The 18766-nt window shown below is 35.9% G+C and overlaps 1 protein-coding gene across 1 annotated transcript in view; it reads right to left on the bottom strand.

The window, feature by feature from the left end:
• Window positions 1-2012: 2012 nt before the first annotated feature.
• PCDH9 (protocadherin 9) overlaps window positions 2013-18766 on the bottom strand; it is an 870094-nt gene continuing 853340 nt past the window's right edge. The window contains exon 5 of the mRNA XM_046663770.1: window positions 2013-2386. Within this exon, the coding sequence (XP_046519726.1) occupies window positions 2013-2386 (374 nt within the window). The remainder of the gene's footprint in view (window positions 2387-18766) is intronic.

Here is an 18766-nt window from a genome sequence, read left to right as displayed (position 1 = left end):
AATTTCCCTAGAAAATGATTTCATAGACCATTAGGGGAATTTAATTCTAACTTGGAACCATATTTTCAGAACATAGGTATTAAACCCCTAGCAAATCTTCCTTGATTTCCAATTAAAAGTTAAATTTTATCAACAAATATTTATCCAACAATTAGAGTAGAAATGATCACTTGGGATGTTGACCAAGAATTAACACACTACAATCAGGAATTCAGAACATTTATTGCAAGAGCTGAATAATTGTAAATAACGTAGAACTGGCAAAGCAGTAACAAGGGTAATTGTTTAGATATTTATTCTGTCAAAGTCATCAAACACCCCTCACAAACCGACAAAAATGTACTGCAATAAGCAATGCACCCCTACCCATTATTTTCCATTATACTGTGGAAAAATGTGAATTGCTATTTACAAAGTAATTTTATTTTTGGTAAGAACAAATTAACTATCAGATTAGCAAACCTTTTTTTTTATTTTTTATTTTATTTTTTTTAACTTTTAAACTGATGTTGAACCGTGGCATTAAGATAACTTTCACTTCTCTCAATAAAGACATTTTGTTGCATGCTATTTATTTGTTTAAATCATCTGTCATGCCTTAACAAAAACCTCCTAAGAATGTTCGAATTTGGATTTGTTTGCACGTGCAACTGAGATCTTATTAAACATTAGTCATCACTCTGCTGGTTTGACCTAAGTGACGAGATGCTGGTACCTGCCAGGCATTGACCAACTATGATAACAAACAGTTAAACAGCAATAATTAGAGATTTATCCCTTTTATTTCCCCCAACTAGCCTACCTGGAGAATGTTCTGTTACATCATGAAGGCACAACACATTAAATATTTTGTGGCTATGGTCTAACACTTGTGTTACAACAACATTATTGTATATGAGGATCAACACAAACTCTGCCATTTCAACAAAGTTGTAGACACACATTTGCCCAATTGAAACTAGTTTTGAATAGTAATTTTTCTTCAAGATATGCTAATTTTGATACATTAGTTTTGCATGAGTGACAAGTACAGAATATTATATCACTTTCTGAAGGATAACACTTTCCCATTACTCTCTCACTTAATGCTACTAATTAAGTGATTTTGCTTTTGCCTACTCTGAAAATAAGGATGTCAAGAAAATAGGTTCTGAATTTCCAAGCTTTTGCAGGAGTCCTTCTTTTTATATAAAGTTTTTGTTTTTTATGTTTATTTTTTACATAATTCCAGCATGATAAGCTATCATAAAAGAAGCAAGATTCCAGAACCTTTTTTAAACACAAGTGTTTGAGATCCGTTGAACAATGTGTGTCAAGACAGACTACTAACACAGAAACACCTCACTGAAAGAAACAACAAAAATAACGACAAAGAGACAAAAACAAAAAAGGAAGGAAGCAACCATAAAACACAGAATTATGCTACAACAGTTTTTAGGTGAATGTTATAAGTACACAAAAGTTGTTAATAATAACTTGCTTCTATTTACAAATACTTTAACACTGATTGACTTACAAGTGTCCACTAACGTTGTTAACAGCACAATAGGTTTAATGCTTATCTTTTTAAGTTTTTTTTGAAGTATAATGTCAAGTATAGCAGTCCCAGCACAAATCAATGACAAAAAGAGCACAATTTTCTAACTGGATATGTTTGTCAGTCACTCTAATCCATGGAACTTTCTTACTCTCCAAATGCATATTCTATTGTTTGTAGCAGCAGTCCAGGGTCAAAATAAAATGCAATTTAAAAAAAAAAAAAAAGGATATTTGCACAATGGCGAGATCTCTAGAGAGTTTAATCAATTCTAGTAAACACATGGCTAGTAGAACTATTTTCTCTCTTATGTCGTGAAACATTGACTCCTCCATGGTGCTAACACAAAGTTATGGATTTCCCTGCTATAAGGGGCATAGTTGTAGAGATCTACTGAATACATAAAGCTCTGACACACACGGTATTAGCATGTCTATTTAGATTAAAGTTATTAGGTCCCATATAGCCTTTATTTTTAGAGTTGGTGTTCCTTAGGACTCTCAATAGCACCTCCTGCTTGCTTATAAGACTTCAGATTTGCCAGAGGAATGTCTGTCATGTGGCTGCCATTGTTGAAATGGTCTTCATTGGAGCCATACTGCTTACGGTCATTGAACTGGTTCCTGTTGCTGTCTTCTTTCCAGGCTCTGGTCAGGGTGTGCCCATTCACAAGCTTGTCCTTCTTGACCCATTCTTTCTGGGGTGCAAAGGTTGAGAGAGGAGATTTAGGGTGTTGATATGGACCCAAGCCAGGTGGCATCCAGCAATTATCAGAATGACCCAAAACCAAGCACTCTTGAGTGCACATTTCTGTAGCTTCAGCTAACCCTCGGGGTCCCAGAGGCCCATCTGCAGAGGACAAGAGACAGAAAATAAAGGAAAGGGGTTAGAATTTTTATTTACAATTATCTTCTTTGAGAAAAAGTTCATTGGTGATCTCATTTTCTCATGAAAACTTTATTAAGAAATTCAAAGATATTATTGCCCATCCGTTTAAGACTAACACAGAAGAAATCAAATTCCTTGTTCTGGGGGTAACATTTATCTCTTTTCCTCTTTATGCCTTCCTTTACATCCAGAAACATAAACACACAGAAAAATAGAGATAGGTAATAGACAGATGATAGATAGACAGAGAGAAAAAGACAAACATGGATAAACAGATATATCTATGATATATTATTTCTGATCAACTCTTTCCATGCCATATGTATTATTACTGATTTATGTCCTAATTCTCAATGAAAAGTTCATATTTATGAGAAATTATGAGAAATAGAAAAGATTTATGTGCAATGTTGAAGAATATGTAAATGTTACAATTCTATGAAAAAATATGCAAAAGTACTAGTTAAAATATAATATCATTAAAAATAAAAACTCTAGAGGCTGGCCCCATGGCAGCCCAGGTTCACGGGTTTAGATCCTGGGTGCGGACCTATACTACTCATCAGCCATGCTGTGGCTATAATCCACATATAAAGTAGGGGAAGACTGGCACAGACGTTAGCTCAGGGCTAATCTTCCTCAGCAAAAAAATTAAAAAATAAATATTCTAAATAGTTATGTAAAATGTCATGTTTTCCTATAAATACTTTTTTTATATATGAAATCACATAAAAATAATTTCGCAACATTTTAAAAATTAATCATTTTAAAGAATATTTTAAATAAAGTATGCTACCAAAGGCACATCTGATCTGCTGCAAGCATTCTGAAGTCCAAATAAATAAAGAAGCCATTTGCATCCAAAGACAGCATTTTGGTTCTTTCCGAGCTTAATCTATTTTCTAGATTTCTAAGGGTATAAAACTATAGCTAAGTTGCAAATTGGATCACATGGAGTCTAATATTTGGGGGAAAAGAGTCACCATAGATGTTTCAATTTTATTTTATTTTTTTGCCAGCAGGCAATTGAGAACATACATTTTAACTATGACTTCAAAAGCAAACTCTTTTCTGATTGTGTAGGAAATCAGCCCTTTACTGAAAAACAACTACTGCCAAATGGTAAAGAAAAAAGTTGTGTTTTTTCCCCTTGATTAAACAGTCAAGCCATAAGTGATAGCTTGGAAATTAGGAATTGATTTTATGAATGAGGTTAAGTGGATAGGCAAGAATGCCTGAAGCATAAAGCATTTTCAAAAGCAGAGAGTCATCGGAATAAAAATGTAGAAGAAAACATACCTGCAAGCTTGCCTAGTCAACAACTAAAATAACTATACAATTGGAATGTAGGTCTTTGCTAAAATCCAAGTTAGTACTACTAACACTTATAAGTGCCCAATAATTGTGGGGTATTTTATCTGTTTTTCCAAATAACATTCTAGATATTTCTTACATGTGATAAAAATGCCTGCTGAGACAGGCAACAGTTGATGACAAATACCTGAGACGACAAAACACAGGCTACATCAGAATGGACAGTGGACATGAAAAAACGTAGCTAAAATGTACTCTTTCAGACAAACTCAAATTTTAGTCATTTTTGAAATCTAAAATCTGCTCTGCAGAATAACCTTAAAAGTCCTTCCCATCCAATCCATATTCCCATCCCCTCAAAAGCAAACATGTTTATTTTGTTTAAACACAATTCATTACTTAAAACTATTTCTCTCATAAAGCTCCAATGATTACTTACTTCCTAGGATATTTAATTTAAACTTCTCTATGAACCTTTCTTTGCCCTCTGAATTCTGCCCACACTTTAAAAGTTCAAACGAATTTCTCCATTTTGGGTTCACTTTGATGTGCTCGGTGACTCTGTATCCACAAAGCAAATACAACTGGCTCAAACCAATCCATGCTCTCTACACCAGCATCAGAGACTCAGAAGATGCTTTTTACCTGGCCCTTTTTCATTTAACTACTGGGTCTTTCAAGGGTCAACTTTTCCATAACTTTCCATAACAGAACCAATTCATGTCTCATATGCAGCTTCGAGATTTCCACAGATCTCCCCTTATCGATGAATAACACATTTCCTATTGGAGTTCCCTCAACTCTTACCTTGAAGCCATTTTTGTCTTTTTGGGCAGGTTCTGTATACTCATGAGTATATGTTTTTATTTTTGTTTTCTCCCAACTAGATTTGAAATCCATTGATTTAAAAAAATGACTTATCAGTCTTCTGATTCCTTATAGTGCTAAGCAATAGGGAGGATCTATGAACAATGTTAATTGTTAAATAAAATTTCATGAGGTTGAAATGTTTTGGGAAATTGTTAAAGATATCCTCTGCTTAAAGGTAGACCTGAAGTAATTATATTAGAAGATGCTGATTGCACAAACATCACACCAAAAGCTTCTGCAACAATAAATCTTTTTGCCTAGCAATATTTTGTGACAGTTAATAAATGAAGTAACTTCTCTGTTAAACATATTCACTCCTCTCTAGACACCACTGGAGATAAAATAATCATCAATTTGATATGTAATATTTCTTGAGCCCTATAAACCAACCCTTAATCTTTCCTTTCCCAGCACGATTAATATTTTCCTTTCTTGTTAATATCTCCAAAAGAAAAAAATAAATTATCAGCTACTTCAGAAATATCAATAGAATTAGGTTTTTATTGAGTACATCAAAAATAGAAGAGTATACACAATTATTTTTAAGATAACCTTATCCAACATACATTGCCATCTTATTACCCAAGGACTGAGAATAAGGAATATTACTCAAGGATTGAGAACAATGTGTGTGTGTTTATAAGTATATGTGGACCCTAAGTTTTCAGCATTGAGTGAAATATTTTAAAAAATAGAGTATATACTTTTTTTCAGAACAGATAACATTTATTTAGTCCACAAATATTTACTGAGCATGTACTATGTGCTAGCACTGTGACAGGCACCAGGAATATAGCAGTGAATAAAACAGATGTCAACACTACTTCATGGAGCTCTTGTTCTATCCTGGGAAATAAATAATTGCCTTAAAAGCAGTGAACTGAGAGGGAAGAGAAAGGTTTCATTGGGAAGAAATAGGAGGCAGTCAACTGATTTAGAGAGACCTGTTGCTTTACAAGATAATGCGGGCTTTGTTCCAAACTATGTAATTTCTACCATTTTATCATTGACAATTGAAAACATTTACAGTTAAAATTTGTGTGTACCATACAATATCTTTAACTTGCAAAAAAAATGAGTTTCTGCTCATTAAATAATATTAATTGCTCTTTGAGAACTGTACTCCCTATGATTTATTCTTGTAAATAAATTTAAAGGCTTTGATAAAGTCTACAAGTTTACAGAAGTTTTGTAGATTTTTAGGTAAGTCTTTTAGGTAGCTGATTGTCGTATAAGATTTAAAGACTTACAAAAACGTGGAACACAAAACAGTGATACTCAGATGAAAGCCAGACGTTTCAGTTACTTAGAGCTCCCAAGGAGAAAAGCCCACCAGGAAGGACCACATAGCAGATTGTACCAAGAACAGAGTAACAGCAAACTGGACTGTTGGGGACAGCTTATGTATGGCAGACAGGGTGGGGTTAACTAGGTTTCCAGAGGTCTCTGTGGATTGACTGATGTGAGTAATTTCTCAGGCTTCAGGGCGTAGGGGTTTGTCTCAAATCATCTGGTAATCCTGACCGCTGGGCAACTATGGCAGGTACATAGTGACCCAGGAGTTGAGAACTTCCAGAGGGAAGTAGGGGGTGTGGACTTACTCAACAAAGGGAACTGACCAGCTCTAGCCAGGGTCTCAGAACTGCATCAAGACAGCATTAAAACAAAAAAAAAATTAAGTTATATTACACCAATTTGCTTATGTCCTTGAGATAGGTGAGCTGTATTATTGGAAAATATGCTTTGCTTTATGCTTTGGTAAATTTTTATTTTGGGACATGACATTAACTAGGGAAAATTTTACTTTTTTTATTTGGGCCTACATATAATTCCTGATAGTTGCCCTGATATTAAAAGAAAAAAAAAACCACAATGTGTTTTATTTTGGGAAATAACAATGCTTCTAAGTTTTCTTCCATAAAATCTGTCATGAACTGGTAAGAAGAAAAAAAATTTTGCTTTTTTTTTTAGAAATAGATTCTTTCAGGCACCACTCTGAGAGGAGTCCTTACCAGCTCCACCCCTTCTGAAGGCCAGAGTCTTTTTTTTTACAGATTGGCACCTGAGCTAACAACTGTTGCCAATCTTCTTTTTTTTTTCCTGCTTTTTCTCCCCGAATCCCCCCAGTACATAGTTGGATATTTTTTAGTTGTGGGTCCGTCTAGTTGTGGCATGTGGGACACCGCCTCAACATGGCCTGATGAGTGGTGCCATGTCCATGCTCAGGATCCAAACCAGCGAAAGCCTGGGCCGCCGAAGCAGATGGCGCGAACTTAACCACTTGGCCACGAGGCCAACCCCCAAATTTTTTAATTTGATGATGGATTATTAAAAGGAACACAGTCATTCCACTGGTCTCCTAATACAGTCCCTGTCCTTTAAAAGTTCATAATCTGAAACATGCTAGACATTGAATAGCTTCTAATTCATTTTCCTCAATTTTAGAACCACTGACTGAATTATTTTTATGCTTTTAAAAAAGAGAAAAACATTCTTTAAAATAAATGATATTGAATATTGTCATTTTCTAAAATATGATTGAAAATAATCTATGATTATCCATCAAATGTATAGCAATTAAAATATCAGGCAATTTTTGGTAATACTACAAAAAGTTTATGCACTAAAATATTACCCTTTATCTTTGATACAATTATTTTTTAATGTTATCACTAAGTAATTATCTTAATTGATGAATATTTACTTTTAATACATCCATTTTTTCAACAGGTATTTATTGAATAACTAACATGTATCTCATGAATAAGATATTGTGCTGGATTCTTAATAAATTCCTTGAGATTTTATATGCGTGTGTGTGTGTGTCTGCATGCGTGTGTGTTTCCTGTTTCTTCAATTTTTTCATACATCTTGTAATGTTCTATTTGTGCTCTATCACACAATATCTATTTAGAATTCAGATCAGGATTCCAAACTTCTTATAAATACTTTCTATAATATCAGCATTAGACCTTTCTCTTAAAAATAAAGTAATTAAGGGGCTGGCCTGGTTGCATAGTGGTTAAGTTCGTGTACTCCACTTCAGTGGCCCAGGGTCTGTGGGTTTGGATCCCAGGCATGGACCTGCACATCACTCATCAAGCCATGCTGTGGAGGCATCCCACATACAAAATGGAGGAAGACTGGCACAGATGTTAGTTCAGTGACAATCTTCCTCAAGCAAAAAGCAAAAGACTGGCAACAGATGTTAGCTCAGGGCCAATCTTCCTCACCAAAAAAAATAATAATAGTAAAATAAAAATAAATAAAAATGAAGTAATTAAAATTCCCCATCATGATTTTTCTAACACCAAAAGATTTATTGATTTTTTTTTAAAAAACCTAAATGATTTGTTCCTTTCACAATCCACAATCTACATGTTTAGTTATCGTTCTTGGTTTTTGAATGTAGAAAGACACAGGTGCCGGTAAATTGTACAAGCCATCTGTCTCTGCATTTAAGTGTTGAAAGCAAAAACAAAAGCACATAACAGAAAGCTCCTTGTAAGTTGTCTCCATTAATATTTATATCAGGCCTCAATGTATTTCCCTCTCCATCTTTGTATAACTCACCTTCTCACTCAAAACCAAACAAAATACTTTTTCTGTGGTTTATGCATCAATAGCTGTCAGAGAGCTGCTTGAATTGCTGACTTTTAAAGACGCAGCTTTAAAATGTGAAACTATCCAGGTTAATGGATCTCCAACTATACTTAAATGGTAGGATACATGAATGGGCCTTGATCTCATTTTATTGTACCTGGAAGCAGATCTGATACTTCACTGATTAACTCACTGCTGTCATTAACATGTACCTTCTGGCCTGTTGACCACCAGCTTTTCAACCTGATGAATTGAAGTCCTTTAATTCCAGAGCTGGAAACTGATATATTTTTTTAAAATCCAGAGATGTTTCACACTGTATAAAGGTTTAGCCTTTTATGTGAAGGAATTTTCCTTAGAATTTTTACTGTTGAGTAAAATAAGACTAAAGAGAGTGCCAAAATTGAATTGTAAAATAGCTAAGTCATTTTTATATCACGTTGGATCAAACTCAGCACATCTCACTCAATTTTTTGTTTTGTTCAATTTTTATTATAGAAAAGTACCTCTTCCATGCGAAATACATCAAATTGTCATGTTATAATGGCCTTTTTGTGGAAAGAACATATATCACTATTTTTACACAAAACGATTGCTCTTAAGTTCCATTTTGCTGTATTTCCCCAAGATTTTACCCTAGCAGGAGCGTAGTATGCAAAGAATTGTGAATCACTAAACACGTTAAAGTGAAAGATGCATCCACTGATGTGGATTTGATGAAGCAGTTTCCCTGATATTTAGGCCCAGTAATGAAATTTCTTTACTTGTTTTAAAGAAATTTCCATGTTATGTAGGCCTTTATCCTATGTTTTGCTTTGCACTTGCTATTATTAACACATTGAGGAAATCTTAGTTTTCATACTTGCAACTGGCCTTGATCAATCTTTTCTATAATAAAATTTAGAGAAGCGAAGATTTGCACTCACTACATTTTAAGTCAATTTTAGTATCTCTAGGTGACCAATACAGAAAAATTTAATATTTTTACTAGCTTATTATCACCCTCAATTTATTTTTGTTCTTTTTTGTTTTTTTTGAGACAAATATAACAGCATAACAACATTGTATCTTTTTGTTGTTTACCTGGAACAGAAGCTAAAGCTAAATGTTTATATAAATGTGGAGGAACCTGAAAAGATGTCAGGCAAATTCACTTGATAGTCACCCCTAATAGCCACTATTCCATCATTTTCTATATTGATTAAATAATTGCTATTACACATCAGATCAATCAATTTACTTGCAATCTAAATATGGAAAAATTAATTTCAAATATGAGCGTTGGCATGATAAACAGAGGAAATTTTTCAGCACTGTCCACATTCCCTTTTGATACATTATTTCTTTGTCACATCACACTATACTATGCCCAACTGATATTTTTAAATCAGTGTTACATGGGAATAAATATCAGTTATTACTTCGCTCTTATCATACAGGAAAAAATCAAAGGGTATAAATTTCATTGCAATTGTTATTCATATTTATATATGAAATAGTATAGCATAGTTATGTGGACAATCTAAACAGATCTGGCAAATTTGAGTATGTATACTCATGGGAAAAACATTGGTTGTGTTTTTTGTTTTTGTTTTTGTTTTTTGGTGAGGAAGATTGGCCCTGAGCTAACATCTGTTGCCAATCTCCCTCTTTTTGCTTGAGGAAGATTGTCACTGAGCTAACATTTGTGCCAATCTTCCTCCATTTTGTATGTGGGATTCCAGCACAGTATGGCTTGATGAGCAGTGTGTAAGTCTGTGCCCAAGATCTGAACCCACAAACTTTGGGCCTCTGAAGCAGAGTGCACAAACCCAACCTCTATGCCACTGGGCTGGCCCTCGGAAAAACGTTTTTTATTCATTCATTCATTCATTCAATAATTTTTGTTTGATCTCATGTTAGGTTCAAGAGCCTGTTGCATAGAATATCTACAATCAGAACTAGTCCAGAAATCTCAAGTGACACGATCGTTATAGGGAGGATAAACAGAGAAATGAATTGAAGTCCCAGTAAAACAATGAATTAGTGCGGACTTTATGAAAGTAATTTTAAATACTCTTGTTGCCAGTTTCTCATCTATAAATTGAGAGTAAAAGGCTAGATTTTGATGTACAATCTCTATCATTCTTTTATTCTTTCATTAAATATCACTGTGGTTTGTCATAGACAATCAAACTTTTCAGATTTCATTTTACTAATGAGAAACCCAAGACAGGGCAAAGAAATTATGAATCGATTGTTCCTTTAGATTCCTCTATTACTAAGGTCACACTTATATTTTGGAACGTGAAACTATATTTAGAACAAATATTTATATTTCTAATTCTAAGTAAAAATCTAATGGTTTAATCAGAGTTTTAGCTTATAGCTCAGATTTAAACACAGCTTTCTGCATGTATCTACAGTCACCTTGAGAGGCAAATGCAAAAACCCACACTAGCAGGATTTGACAAAACCTTTGGTTAACAAGTAAACAAGGATTAAATGTTTTACACGTTCCTCACAGATCTTTTTCCTTGGTCACAGATGAAAAGTCAACATTTGCAGATGGAGACAGTCCAAATACAATAACACATGGCTAGCCCAAGCGGCAGACTCTCCGCCGGAGAGGACATTGCTATTTGAACAGACTTTAGAGTTCACAGAGAATGGAGAGCACTTCCTTATAAATCTTTAGCTTTCTTCTCTGTGCGATGAATATCAACTGCCTTTTCTCATCTGCTAAAGCTAATTGCTGAAAAGAAAATTATCTTTGATAATTTTATTTATTCACCGTTAGTATTTGACGTCGCAATCAATTGAATGACAATAATCTAATGGGATAGACTTTCATTGATTATTTAAATTACTTTCAAATTTTGATCCAATTGCTTGATGCGAAACACCTTATTTACATTGTCGCAGATCAAATTTACTTCCCTCTAAAGTTCACGATTTCTTTTAATCATATTTGATGTCTTTCATTTTAAAAACTCATTCATGGACTGGTATTTTCTAAATTATTCTCCATTTCTTGCAATTTGTATAGTATCTTTTAAAAAAATGGTAAATCTTACTTGGTGTGCTACAAGTTTTAAAGAGTAAATCTAAGGTGGTAAGAAATGAAGCAATTCTTTACAGATTAGTTTCAGGCTGCAATCTTAAGTTAAAAATGAAGAAGCAAATTATATAATTTTACGTCCCCTTAAAAAACTCTCAGAAGTTTGTCTGAAACCAGGCCAGTAGTACACAATATTGTGAAGTAATTAGCCTTCGAGCAATTTCCACCGTTCCCCGTATTTCTGGTAAATTTAATTAGAATGGGGAAAAAACTGATAGAGTTAATTTTCGTTTGCCCAGTGCTCTCTGATAGTTTTCACCTGGGGCACTTATCACTGCCAGCCCTGGTGGTCTAGTGGATAAGATTTGGTGTTCCCCCCAACGTGGCCCGCATTCATTTCCAAGTAAGGGAACCACATCACAAAGTCTGAATTTTCATACTGTGGTGGCTGCATGTTGCTGTAATGCTGAAAGCTATGCCATTGGTATTTCAAATACCAGCAGGGTCACCCGTGGTGGACAGGTTTCAGCAGAGCTTCCAGACTAAGACAGACCAGGAAGAAGGACTTGGCCACCTATTTCGGAAAAAATTGGCCATGAAAACCCTGTGAAGAGCAGTGGCACATACTCTGATACAGCCCCGGAGGTGAGAGGTTAGTGCAAAAATTCTGCCTGCTGTACACAGGATCGCTAGGAGTTGGAACTGACTTGACACCACCACCAACACATAACTGCAGCCTCATTCCCCTCCTCGTTTCTGGGCTAGAAATTCTACTTCTCACAGTCTTCACAGAGCATAGAGACTTCTCCCAGATGGGAAATTTGGGGGAAATACTTTGTTAAGTTATTAAGGATCTAAAGACAATTTACATATTTAAAAAGACGTTAAAGGTTATGTTTTAAAGGAAATAAAACATCAATTATGGTGCATGGGATCTGTAGGGCGTGCGTGTATGTATGCTTACACCAGGATTGTTTTAGCACCACTTTGAATTAATACATAGCACAGATCAGTGCTTTTCAAATGTTAATGTGCATATGAACCATCTGAGGAAGTCGTTAAAATGCAGATTCTGATCCAGTAAAGCTGGAATGGGTCCTGAGTCCCTTTATTCTAACAATATCTCAAATTCTGTGCTGCTATGTTCAAGGACCCCATTTTGAGAAGCAAGGACATTGAGGATTTAACTATCCCCATTATGTCCTTTCCCAGTGGTCTAAACAAAGAAAGTTCTCTAACTTTTGCATGAGATCAGAGTTAGCTGGAGGGCTTTTTACACATAAATTGCTTGACCCCATCCAGAACTTCTGATATTGTAGGTTTGGGGTGGAGACCAAGAGTTTTCAATTCTAACAAGTTAAGCGGTGCTGCCTCATTCTCCTGATTTCTCCCGTCCACCACGGGCGTCTCTGTTTCAGTTTCTTCTTATGGCACCACAACCTTTTCCAGACCCCTAAATGTTGGAATGCTCAGTGCTTGTTATTCTCACTCCATCTAATGGGCTTGAATAATTAGGTGGCCTTACATATCATATATATGCTGGTGATTCTCCAATTTATATTTCCAGCCCCATATCTCTCCTGAGAAGTCATGTCAGTCTATCTGACTGCCAGCTCCTTGGCATCATTTGGATACCTAATTGGCATTTCCAACTTACATAATTCTTGCCTTACTTTTCCTTTCTTCAAACTTGCTACTCTCCCTGTATTTACCACTCTTGTATATGGCACACAGATCACCTGCTTGCTCAATTCAGAAAGAAAAAATAAATAAAAAGGAGTCAGCCTTGGCACCTGTTAGGCAGAAATCTAAAATGTCCTTCCCCTAAATATTTCCCAATTTAATCTTTGGGGCCATGAATATGATAAGATATCGCACAAGTGATTGTGTTAAATTATATGGCTGCCATGGACTGAATATTTCTGCCCCCTCCCCCAAATTCATAAGTTGAAATCTACTTCACAATGGGGTGGTATTTGGAGATGGGGCCTTTGGGACATAATTATCTTTAGTTGAGGTCCTGAGGGTGGAGTCCTCATGATGGGTTTAGCGAATAGACCTTATAAGAAGACACTAGAAAGCTAGCTCTGTCTCTCTCTCCTATATGAAGATATAGTAAGAAGGTGGCCGTCTGAAAACCAGGAAAAAGGCTCTCATGAGACACCACTTTTGCCTGCACCCTAATCTTGGACCTCTCGGCCTCCAGAACTCTGAGAAAGAAATTAAATGTTTGTTATTTTAGCCACCCAGCCTATGGTATTCTGCTATAGAAGCCCAGACTGACGAACACAAATGCAAAAGGGGTTTTGCAGATGTAATAAAGTTACTCTTGTACTAATAAAGTTGACTTTTAGTTAATCAAAAAAGAGATTATTGGGTGGGTATAATATAATCATGTGAGCCCTTGAAAAGCAGGGAGCTTTCTCCAGCTGATAGCAGAAAAGAGCTCAGATTCAAAGCACAAGAAGGATGCAGTGGGCTTGCTTTGGAGATGGAAAGGACCACATGGAAACGATCCTTGAACAGCCTCTAATGGCTGAGAACAACACAGCCAGCAGGGCTACAGGGATCTCCGTCCTACAACCACAAGGAACTGGATGCTGCCAACAACCTGAATGAGCTGGAAATAGACTCTTCCTCAGAGCCTCAGAGCAGCTGACACCTTGATTCTGCCTTGTGAGCCCCTAGGCATGCCCAGCACACTTGGACATGGGCGGTAACGAATAGATGGAAATTGAGATAATACATTTGTTTTGCTATAAACTAAGTTGTGCTAATTTATTACTCAGCAACAAAAAACTAATATATCTATCTTTTCCTCTTCACACAGTCAATCAGCAAGTTCTTTAGCCTATCTCTTCTTTTGCAAACCCATCAGCCCAAGCTACTATTTCCTAACAAGACTCCTTTCTTCCACTCTTTTGATATTTTATTCTCCAATTGCTAACTAGAGGCAAATATGTATATATATAGTTCTAACTATATAACTAAAATACTTACATTAGTTTCCTATTGCTGCTGAAACAAATTATCAGAAACTTAGTAGCTTAAAACAACATAAATTTATTCTCTTAACAGTTCTGGAGGTCAAAAGTCTGAAATCAGTTTCACTAGGCCAAAGTGAAGGTATGGACAGGTATGATTCCTTCTGGAAACTCTGAGGGGAAAATCCATCCCTTTTCCTTTTCTGAGCTTCTAGAAGACATCTGTGTTCCTTGGCTTCGGGGTCCTTCCTGCATCTTCAAACCACATCACTCCAATCTCCACTTCCTTTATCATGTCACCTCCTCTAACTCCTCCTGCTTCTAAGCACCATTCTGATTACACTGTGCCCACATGGATAATCCAGGAGATTCTCCTCATATCAAAAGCCTTAATTTAATCGCATCTGCAAAGTCCCTTTTGCCATGTAAGACAACACAGTCCCATGTTCTGGGGACTGGAATGTGGGTAAGTTTGGAGGCTATGCAGCCTAACACGATATTTAAAGCAGACCACCTCACTTCTCTGCTTCCAATCACAGAGTAAAAGCCACAGTCCTCTCCTTGGCCCAGAGAGTCTCACATGATCTGGTTCCTCCCCAACTCTCTGATTTCATATCCCCCATCTCAACACTCCCCCCACCCCCTCCCCCGCAACTCTCTTTGCTCTGCTACAGTGACTTTCTTGCTGTGGCTCAAATACCTCAAGATTAATGAGGTCTCATGGCCTCTGTATTTGCCATTATTTGTTCCTGGACTCTCCTTCTCATTGGCCTTAGAGTAACTTACTCCCTCACTTCATTTAGATGTCTCCTCAAATTCAATTCTTCATAGAGGCATTTCCTGACCACCTTATAAAAAAATAATATCCTCTACTCAGTCATTCTTTATCCCCTTACTCTGCTGTATTTTTCTTGATAGCACTCATTACTACCTGTCACATTATATTTATTTGTTAATCATCTAGCTTTCTTACTAGAATATAATCATCACAAAGCCAGGTAATTTGCTTTTTGATAACTGCATCCTCGACATCTGTTACCATGGCCTGGCCCACTGTAGATAATGACTAGATTTATTCTGAAAGGAAAGAATAAATGACGTTATGTGCTAGCCCCAAATCAGTGAGCTAACATTAACACTGTATGTAAAACATTATGCAAGAAGTAATTTACATTTAGAAAATAGTTAATAATCAAATAGTTCTTACTTGTACATAAGAAACATTGCTAAGAGTTCACAGCATAAAATTTCACTAAGACAATATTTGCAATGTATGAAGGGTATTAATAAAGGCAAAATAGCTGAATTCCAAAGCACTCATGTTCTACCTTACTTTGGAGTTGAAGCAAGTGGGAATGCTCCAAAGTGAAACATAATTAGGTTGCTTCCTATACCCCAGGGAACTCCTTCATCATGCCAGAAGGTCATAATTCTTTTAACCAACAGAGTTCTTTAGATGTCTTCAGAAATCCAGATTCATAGGATACATAACAAAACAATTCTTTAAAGCCTGAAAACAGCAAAGTAATTATTAGCAATTTTTCTGAAGCAGAGTGCTAATGAGATCCAGATAACTGTGCCGGATTGAGCCCTATGGTACAGATATGTCCTGGTAAATTGGATGATATTTAGAAAAAATTAATTTGAATAGGGAACGTATTGAAAAATTTAAGCTAGCTTAGGCTCTCTATAAATATATTGGCCTACAACTATTAGGGATGAAATTACTTTTAACAAATTTTAGGGAAAAAGGTGATTTTAGAAGAGGCTAACATGCCACGTTAGATTACATATAGAATATCATGCTGAAATTCATTGCTTAAACACAGTTATACATAAAGAAAAACTACTTTAAAAATGAGAAATATAATGCTACATTTTGAAAGAATCTCCTAAGGGAATTATTGAAAATGGCCTACATAATAGAGTATTGTGGAGAGATATCTTGTCCTCTCAGGGTGATGCCCAGGATTACCCATTCCAGACCGAGATGTATGTTTATCTCTGAATGCACCTTGTAAATCCAGAGAAATTACTTCATTAATATACGTCTTTGAAAGATAAATTTCTCTCTTAAAATAATAAGTATTACATGTGAATTTTGTAACATCTATATAAATTTGGCTGAGAGTTCCTCCCATATTTTCTGCTCTGACTATTGCCAACCAGGGTATAATTTTCTGATGATAGAAGACAAGTTACATCTCTTTAGCATCTCATTATTTTATTGGTAGTTGATCATAATTCCCAACTATTCAATAGATATAATGTTGCCATATTTATCATCAAAAACATTACTTGTCATTTTGATTTTATGAGACATGAATCATTTATCATTTTTCTGAGATAAAAAAATTTGTTGCAACAAATTTTGTTGCAACATCAATGTACTTTAACATTTAATGAAAATATTTAAAAATTTCTCAAGATTAAGCTGACATTTACATGCAAAATTTTAGGAAAACTAGTATTACTCTTAGAATAAAATATCTTGGTGAATATATGAAAACAAAATACGGGAAAGGGACCGCTATTAACTCCACATCTAGGAGAAAAATTCTTGGTAAGCAAAATTTGACCTTGTCTTCTGAGGGGTTGTCTTTCTTCTTCCTCTGGGTTATTTCAACAACTTCTTTGCAGGAGTTATGGCTAATCACCATTGCTTCCTATCTAGATCTGCTGTCCCTTTGCAATTAAATATGTTTTTATTATCTTCAATCTGTCTCATCAAAATGACCTGTCTCTTGGGCATAATTGGTGGTTGGCTACACGGATAAGCTCATTAATCTTACAATGTTATTGACCAAAATGCTAATGGTTATCCTTTAGAAAAATATCTACACTTCAATAAGAGCCTTATAGAGCTGTTTCAGTCCAAATACACGAATGCTTGAGGCATGATGGCTGATGAATGTAATTTTGAGATAGAGAAGGCTTTGAGACATCCATCAAATCACAATGGGAAAGTATGCCACCCCATGAGCTGGCATAGCTTGGGCATCTTTCAATTCCTGGCATGTAAGAGATGACACTCAAAAGGATTAATTGAAAAGAGTTTAATGAAGGGACTCTTTATGGAGTGTGGGCTGAGGAAAGTGAATGAATATGGAGTGGTAAGGGAGGCAAGGACGTGAAAAACTAGGAAAATATTACCATTCCCAGGCCTGAAGGGGCAAGGGGAGTGTGCGACGTGCCAGGAATCCAGAGAGAACTATGGAAGATTCAAAAGAATTTATGCAGGAAACCAGAGAATCCACAGGCAAGAGCACTTGTAACATAAATGACAAGAACACATATAGGAAAGTTTTCTGCTTTTTTTTGTTTATTTTGGAAATCACCAGATATAAAACCAATAAATGTCTCTTGAGATAACCTTCCAATTGAATCCAAGCTTTAAAGGCCTAAGTGGTCTAAACACAACCTCAAAATCCAGTATGGTCATCTACCACTAATCCAGACAAGTGTGATCAGTTTGGAAACAATACTTCCAATTAACTATAGGTAATATGTAAACCAATTAGTAAAATAATAATGCAGAACAAATATTATTAAAAAATTCAGGAGGCCAGTCTTGTGGCTGAGTGGTTAAGTTCGCACGCTCTGCTTCAGTGGCCCAGGGTTTCGCTGCTTGGGATCCTTGGCGTGGACATGGCACCACTGATCAGGCCACGTTGAGGCGGCAGCCCACATGCCACAACTAGAAGGACCCACAGCTAAAATATACAACTATGTACTGGGGGGATTTTGGGAGAAAAAGCAGGAAAAAAAACTTCAAAGCAGCCTTGTGATTTGATGAAAATAGTGCTAGTGAGAATGAGTGAAGTATTCCATTGTCTTTTTTAATATTTTAGTAAAAATTCTTGAAATGCTGTACTTATTATACTCACCAAATACCACACTGTATACACAGATCTTCATAAAATAACCAAACTAGTATATCTTCATTGGAAATTAAAATTATTAGTAAATTTATAAATTCAAGTTTCTGGGTCTTTTTTCTTTTTTTGAGGAAGATTAGCCCTGAGCTAACATCTGCTGCCAATCCTCCTCTTTTTGCTGAGGAAGACTGGCCCTGAGCTAACATCCGTGCCCACCTTCCTCTACTTTATATGTGGCATACCTACCACAGCATGGTGTGTCAAACAGTGCCATGTCCGCACCCAGGTTCCAAACCGATGAACCCTGGGCCCTGGCAGCAGAACGTGCAAACTTAACCGCTGCGCCACTGGGCTGGCCCGTGTGTCTTTTTAACTTTATGCAGTAAAGTAGTGTTAAAACACTTTATTCCTGCTGTGAGTTCTTGAGTTGGCCTCTGTGCCTCAGTCTACCACATCAATAAAAGCATAAGACAGCTCGGCCTTGCCAAATATTATCAATACTGCTTAGGATGTCAGTTTGTTTCTCTCTAATAGAAGTGAACTGCAGAGTGAACCTTGCCTTTTTAATCTAGATGGCAGTCAAAGGTTTCGAGATCTCTGAACCTTTGGCAAGATTTATAAAGTTAAGTTGTCATGTAGAACAATTGGTATG

This window comes from Equus quagga, chromosome 6 (assembly GCF_021613505.1).
Source record: "Equus quagga isolate Etosha38 chromosome 6, UCLA_HA_Equagga_1.0, whole genome shotgun sequence".
NCBI classification, from domain to species: Eukaryota; Metazoa; Chordata; class Mammalia; order Perissodactyla; family Equidae; genus Equus; species Equus quagga.
This window is presented reverse-complemented; position numbering and strand designations above follow the sequence as displayed.